Below are 6,917 nucleotides of genomic sequence, written 5' to 3'. Positions count from 1 at the left end.
CAAAAGATGAAAATACAGTGATGATGTGTGAAATATTCTGAAAGGTTGAGGTTTAGAAACTGCATTGCCATTGATTTGGGCATGAAAAATCATGAAAGTAAAGCAAATATCGAAGGTTCTCTTACATTTTTCATTAAGAATGCCGATCAAGGAACTTCTCAATTAGGACCGAGAATGCTGCAAAACCTGCACAACCAACGCATGCAGCCTTCGGACCGCCTGAAAAGTAGAGATCATATTGGTAAATAATAGATGGGCAGTGAAAGAAAATATGTAACATCAATCACATTCTACAAATCACAACTACATATGGAGATGCCATTCTTGGAACAGATGCATCTTACTAAAAGAGCATTGTATTCCCAATTACAAAATAGATGTCAACAGTGACTGAGATTCTTTATAGGAGGAATTTGGAACAATTAGGGACTATCAGCAGGTAACAACTTTTGAGTCATCAGATGAAAGCTATCTAGCTTTGCACACCATATGATGCACTTCAATCATAAAAGGACTCAAATATTGGGAAGATAAATAAATCTGATGTACCATACTAAGAAGGGAAGACTTCCGGTGCTAAATAATTATTATTAGCAAACTTCAATTTTCAACTTTGAGGTTAACTATGATTAGGATCTTGTGTAATAGTGCTAAACTCTCTAGTCGAATAACTGTGACAGAATCTAAACTTGAATTGGACACAGATCTTAACCACTGTACGCATCGAAGCTTAAGCAAAGAGAATACAGAAGTTAACTTGATTTGAATTACAAGACTTGCCAACAGTTAACCTCAGGCATGATTGAAAATTTATAACTTCATCATATGCAAAACTTGGTTTGCTGTCTTCAAAAATAATTTTGAACTATTTAGTAGCAAAGCAAAAATGTATTACGAGGTAGCTAAGTGCAAAAAATATTAATGATTGGCAAGTTTCTGCTGCACCATATAAGACACATTGACTTTTGTTCCCAACAAAAGAAAATGACACGTACTGTCATCATCTCGTGTATTGAAGCACTGAAGTAGATGAAAGAATAAAAAAAGAATGTGTACCCAATACATGAGACTCTCGCTAATGCGAGGTCCAAGAGGGCCAATATATACTATCTTACCTTTAAGTACGTAGTGCCCAAGTCTCACACATTTTGAAATATGACTAGCATACCAATAGAAGCACGATAATATGTATATATTACTTTTACTTAGTGATATGATTTGTAATGTCCATGCTTCATAAATATGATAAATGACATGTTTATATTTTTGACTTTTAAGATTGAGGTACATGCTTTCTAAAAATATCATTCTTAGTATTCTACGAAGTGTTAGTTGAGCATGTATAAGCATTAATATTTATGTTAAGCATAACTCAACAAGCCAAAATATGCTAGCAGATTTGACTATGAGGTTAAGTTATGGTAATAAGCATGCATATAGTGACTAGAGGTGGCGATTGAATTTTAATCGGTCGTAAGTGAATCTCAAGCCTTGAATGAGTTTGACTATGATTAACGCAAGGAAGCTTGAATTTTAAACATTATATATGTGGAAGATTATAAACTACTTAGGCATGGATGGAGTAATAAAAGATTAAATGGAGATGCAAATAAAAGAGGAGTGTTATACTAAATTTTGAGATATATAAGTGAGATTGAAGGATGAGTTTAGATCAAAAATGTCATCTTTGTCAAACCAAATTAAACTCAATTGAAGTTGCTGTAACATTAGAATTATACTAGTAAAAGAAAAAAAATAAAAGAAAATAAAACTTAAAATGAGTCCTAATGAGATTGAACCCTAGACCTCAATGTAACTTCTTAAGTATCTTTACTTTATTTTGGTCTCATTCTCTTTCCCAACCTGATAACCCACGACCATTTCTCTCTTTCTTCGGTCATTCTCTTAGTTTTTCTCAGGAATGTTAGGAAACCCCTACTCTAAGGAAGAGTAAGATAAGAAAAACTTAATTCTTCCCTTGCCATACATAGGGCTTCAATTTTACAGATTATAGGTTGATCTTGTCAGTTGCTTTTGAGTAACCTAGACTTTGAATTAATATTTGATTTTTTAATATGTTTTGTATGATTCTCTTACAGTTCTATGGCCTCTGGTCTGACCTTAATTTGATATCGATGTACTGAGTTATGATTGTCCCAATTCGAGGTATTCAAAATCCCCTATTTTTTGAGGAGTTCTATTCGAGCTAAATTAACCCCCTTAAGGATATGATTATGTATTGTCCTTTGATATGTTTTAAAAGTTCCCTCAAGGTTCTATGAGATTTGGAATTGAGTGAATATCACCTTTATCTACCAAGATATGAGATTTATAAGTTCAGACAATCCCAACCCAGTTTGAGCAGAATAGAATAGGTGTTGATAGTTAAATTAAGAGGGTAGTTAAACCTCCAAATGATTTTTTAAGCTGAAATTAATGTGTATTTTGTTTTATATGTCTTCTAGTGTCCTACAATTTTCATGATAATTCAAGATCATTTAGTCAGTTAGAATAGTGAAATAAAATTTCTTCGTAGAATGGTATGATAGTTTGATTGATACTAATTAGTTCATTTGATTTTAAAGTGAATTGTTGGAAATTTGACAGTGAAATCTAGATGAATTTTTAGGTTAAGTATAGTTTATTTTATAAGGGATTTTATCGAACTTTTTTTTATGAATTATTGTAATAAATTATTATAGATCAACAATTCAAGAGATAAGGTTTTTAATCAAGGCATCTCATGACCCTATGTGATAGATGTATCGCTTCCTAGCACACTCGATCATTAAGGAACATGATCTTTCCTTGGTATCTTCATTTTTTAGTTCAATCAGGTAAGTATAAGTTTAATTTAATAAAAATAATAGTCGTATAAATTATCGTATGCATAAGGTATTTTGGAAAGCATGTTTCGACTAATATGATCATCATGAGCTAAATGTAAATATATATATTTTGTAAGCATAAAAATATATGAATTACAATAAAAATATCTTATATGCATATATATGATAACGTGCAGTGTGGGAGTACATGTGTTTTCTATGACGTACGATATGGAAGTACACAGATATGTTACGACGTGCAATGCATATATATGCTATAACATGTAGTGTGGGAGTCTATGTATATACTATGATGTGCGATGTAGGAGCACACGTATGTAGGAGTGCACATATATATTATGATATAAAGTATAGAAGTCCATGAATTTGTTATGTTTCCTATTTGTGCATATAAACATTTGAATTATTTTGACATAGAATTTTACCTTCTTATTATGTATACACTATGTTGTAGGGCTATGCTTACTGAAGAAGTCATAGGATGAGATGTCTATCATTAAATGTATTTGAAATGTTGTATATATAACATGATGCATACTCACTTGAATAAAGCTATAAAAACTTATACTTATTGAGTAATTACTCACTATAGACCCTATCTTGTAGGTAAGGATATTAGTATCCCACCCAAGTGATTGGATAAGAAAGTAAGCACATGCAAGCCCATGCCAGCATAAATATAGACGATGACCTGTGAGCATCTTATGTGTATAAATTTTGAACATATTATGTTTGTGTTTTCTCTTGACTAGATGTTATAATTATGTATTGGTGTCAAAAATACTATGTACAAGGAAAACTTTATCATTTTGTTTAGTAAGTTAGCATGTTTTAATCTTAAGATTGCCTACTTTCTGCTGCACTCCTATTGACAATAGTAATGAAATTGAAATGTGACATCCTACTTTAGTTATGCATATCGGGTATGGGTGGAATTAGGAGTAGAGTGTTACAAAGTAGATGAAAAAATACTAAATTAAAAATATATCTGATATTGATGCAACTATTGCTTCCAAGGTTATTGAAGAATGGAGGATAGTTAAAAAAAAAACATGAGGATACGAATTTCAAGCAGCACTATTAGTTTTGTTGAATAGTATAAAAACCATGGGTACAAATAAAAGATATCATGAAAATAAATGATTTCTTCTAAAAAGTTTATCATTTTGCTTGAGTATGTCAACCTTCAAACATAGAACCTTGAAACAACTTTTAGTTCCATTTACTTGCAAAGTGCAGAAAATTACCTTTTGCAGAAATAGCCCCTCCTGTAACACAACCAGCAACAAATGTATTCGTGGTGTCATGTTTTGCTCGAGCCTAAAAAATATCAAAATATCAAATCAAGTCAGGCTAACAAAAGATGGTCAATAGAATTTCCCCCATCCTTTTACCTTCTCTATAACACACTCAGCAGCTGAGAAAATAAAGCCCATGACAGCAAATGCCTTTGCAGAGCTATAACTTCTCCGCCCCATTTGTTTTGCTGTATATATGAATTGCTGCTTTGCCGTCATCTCATCCTGCATTATAGGATTATCCAGAGCACCAAGAAACAAGCCCATGAATAGACCAAGTCCACCACCTAAAATACCAAAATTCAAATATTTGCTTATTTGTTTAATTTGCAAAGTATCAGTGGAAAACAGGGAAAGCAAAAAAGGCCATACAAAGATGGATATCAACTAGTCAGTAATGCATAAAATGAGAACTTTTTGATGCAACCATGTCTTCAAATTAGTCTCAAAATACTTAGATAAGGTCTACAATGCATTGTGTTAGGTATAGGATTGAGTTTTTCTTACGTAGTTTTCTGTTAATTTTATCAGAATATTGGTATGTGATTTCAGTTAAGCTAGAGCTTAGCTTGTTAATAACTTCCTAGATCAAAATAAATTTTACTGAATTGTTTATTTATTTTGTTCGTTTTGACTACTTAATAAATGTAATTTCACTTCAGTTATTATTTCGAGTTATCTAGGCTTTGTTTACGGCCACAGATACATGATTGATTCTAGTCGTTAAGAGTTCTGTTATATACGATCATAGTGGCTAAGACTTATCGGGTAGTTGTCAGCTGGAAGGTGTGTCAAGAGGCCAACAAGGATTTAAATTCAAATCAAATGCTGCTACCCAGAGAGATGAAGGCTGGCCCATTATGATTAGGATTCATAAGCCAAGAATACATGCAACAATTTCACGAGATTAAGTGATGATCAAACTGAAAGAGTCCATATCTGAAGAATCTTTATTCTAAAAATTCAGATTGATCTACTCAAGATCAAATAATACTGTCCGATGAAGTAGCAACAGAAAAAGGTTATGATTTTTTTCCCAGAGTCCTCTGGTTAGGCTTCTCAGGGCCTTAATATGCATATAGATGCATCGTATTAGAAAATGTGTTATTATTTTATAAATTGCTATTGGGTTTGCTTAGTGACTAATAAGCCTTGATATCGTCTGATTCTTCTCTCCATTCCTCTAATCTTCTTCCTCCCCACTCTTTATCCTTATCAAACCACCAAACTACATCAGGTTACACCACTCCTAATAATTAATAAACTGACAATCAATAAGAGAAAATAAATCTGTAATATCTAAGTACCGTCCTTATCAACAATTTCTAAGCATTTTCAGTCTTCAATATTTCAGTTCATGATGCAATGCATGTATCACTGACTTGAGAGATTGCTTATGTAATTTAGTATTGATACCATAGATGGAAAATGGCAGTTTAATAGCAATACTATAAGCACATCTCACACCTAGCAAACTTCTTCAGCGACTAAAGTATAGATCCTCTAGGCCTACCATCACCAAGCACACAGAGTTGAGAGAAGAACAATTCATTGTCAAATGCCAAGATGGGTTGAAGCTTAACCACACATACAAGTCCGCAGGGATCATAAACAAAATCATATGCATGCCTCCTTATTTACAATCAACCTGAGACATTTGAAAATAAGAAAAACACTAAAATTTGTATCTTGAACGAGCACAGACTAGTTAGTGCTCCAAGCGTCGCAACCTTCATCAATGCATTGCAACTACGTGAACTCAATCAAGAAGTCCAGCTTTACATGCCGCATTTGCTTTCCGAACTAACGTCGAACACATCGAATGCACTAATAGTCAGTTGGCACAAAAGGAGAATCCACTAAAAGGACCAAAACCAAAATTCAAACCATGAATTCAGAAAAGAAACCGATAAAAATATCGTCTTTCAGCGAGTAAACCGATCCTCATCGCGATTTTAAGAGGAACAGGGAGGCATTTTCACCCATGATGCCACTGACGACGCTGCGGACGGCGCAGTTGTTCCAGATGTCCTGGCCTCGTATCTCCTCCGGCGTCGGGAGCCGCAGCGGCTCTATCCGCGGCTTCTCCTCCTCCTCCTCGGGGGCCTCCCGGGGCTCTCCATCGGCCGCGCCCATGCACCGATCTCGCCCCTCGATCGCACTGTAGAATCCCAAGCAAGAAGGAAGTTCGATGACTCAGTGATGACCACCATGTTTGAAGTGGCGACCCAAGATAGCTTTCTCGTTCGTTGACCCGGAACCTACCCGTCGCCTTATTGGAGGAACTGACGGTGCTTGTGGGTCCCGCATGAGCAACTAATATTCAGGTAGGTGTAACAATAAGTAAAAAAGGATTGCTTCGGGTGCGAGTCCACGAAATCAATCACGACATAGGTCACGAGATCGTGGGTTACTGTAAGTGATTCGAATTGCTCAGTTTGTCTCACGACGAATCGAATGGTTGGACTCGTTCCGCTTGGTTTGGGTGAGAGTCGTGTCCTATTAGAAGCGTGCACGGTTCCTGATAGAGGTGAGTCGGCTCCTCTGACGCACTGACGTTAACTTCAAAATACTATATGATTTGAGTTGCACTGAGACACTGAGACACTGAGAATACACACTTTATTACATTGAACATGGGAAATAAGAAAGGTGGAAAAAGAAATAACGTTCCCAACAAATCTAACTTGCTTCGTAATACCTATCTTATTTAAATATTTGTGTTCATGGATCTCACGTTTGTTGGAAAAAATTTGTTATAACTAAATAA

At 34.8% G+C, this 6,917-nt stretch overlaps 1 protein-coding gene across 2 annotated transcripts in view; it reads right to left on the bottom strand.

The window, feature by feature from the left end:
* Positions 1–6,343, bottom strand: part of LOC135581624 (mitochondrial import inner membrane translocase subunit TIM22-4-like) — a 6,413-nt gene extending 70 nt beyond the window's left edge. Inside the window, exons 1-4 of one of the 2 annotated variants that reach the window (XM_065179213.1) lie at positions 6,130–6,343; positions 4,244–4,434; positions 4,097–4,169; positions 1–219 (exon numbers count right to left, since the gene is read on the bottom strand). The exon at positions 1–219 is cut by the window's left edge and continues 70 nt beyond it. In XM_065179213.1, the coding sequence (XP_065035285.1) occupies positions 134–219; positions 4,097–4,169; positions 4,244–4,434; positions 6,130–6,283 (504 nt within the window). In that variant the 5' untranslated portion in view covers positions 6,284–6,343 and the 3' untranslated portion in view covers positions 1–133. The remainder of the gene's footprint in view (positions 220–4,096; positions 4,170–4,243; positions 4,435–6,129) is intronic. The other variant, XM_018821670.2, reaches the window with a different exon arrangement.
* Positions 6,344–6,917: the final 574 nt, after the last annotated feature.

This window comes from Musa acuminata, unplaced genomic scaffold, assembly GCF_036884655.1.
Source record: "Musa acuminata AAA Group cultivar baxijiao unplaced genomic scaffold, Cavendish_Baxijiao_AAA HiC_scaffold_1138, whole genome shotgun sequence".
Lineage (NCBI taxonomy): Eukaryota > Viridiplantae > Streptophyta > Magnoliopsida > Zingiberales > Musaceae > Musa > Musa acuminata.
Note: the sequence above shows the minus strand (reverse complement) of the source record. Positions and strands in the feature narration are given on the sequence as shown.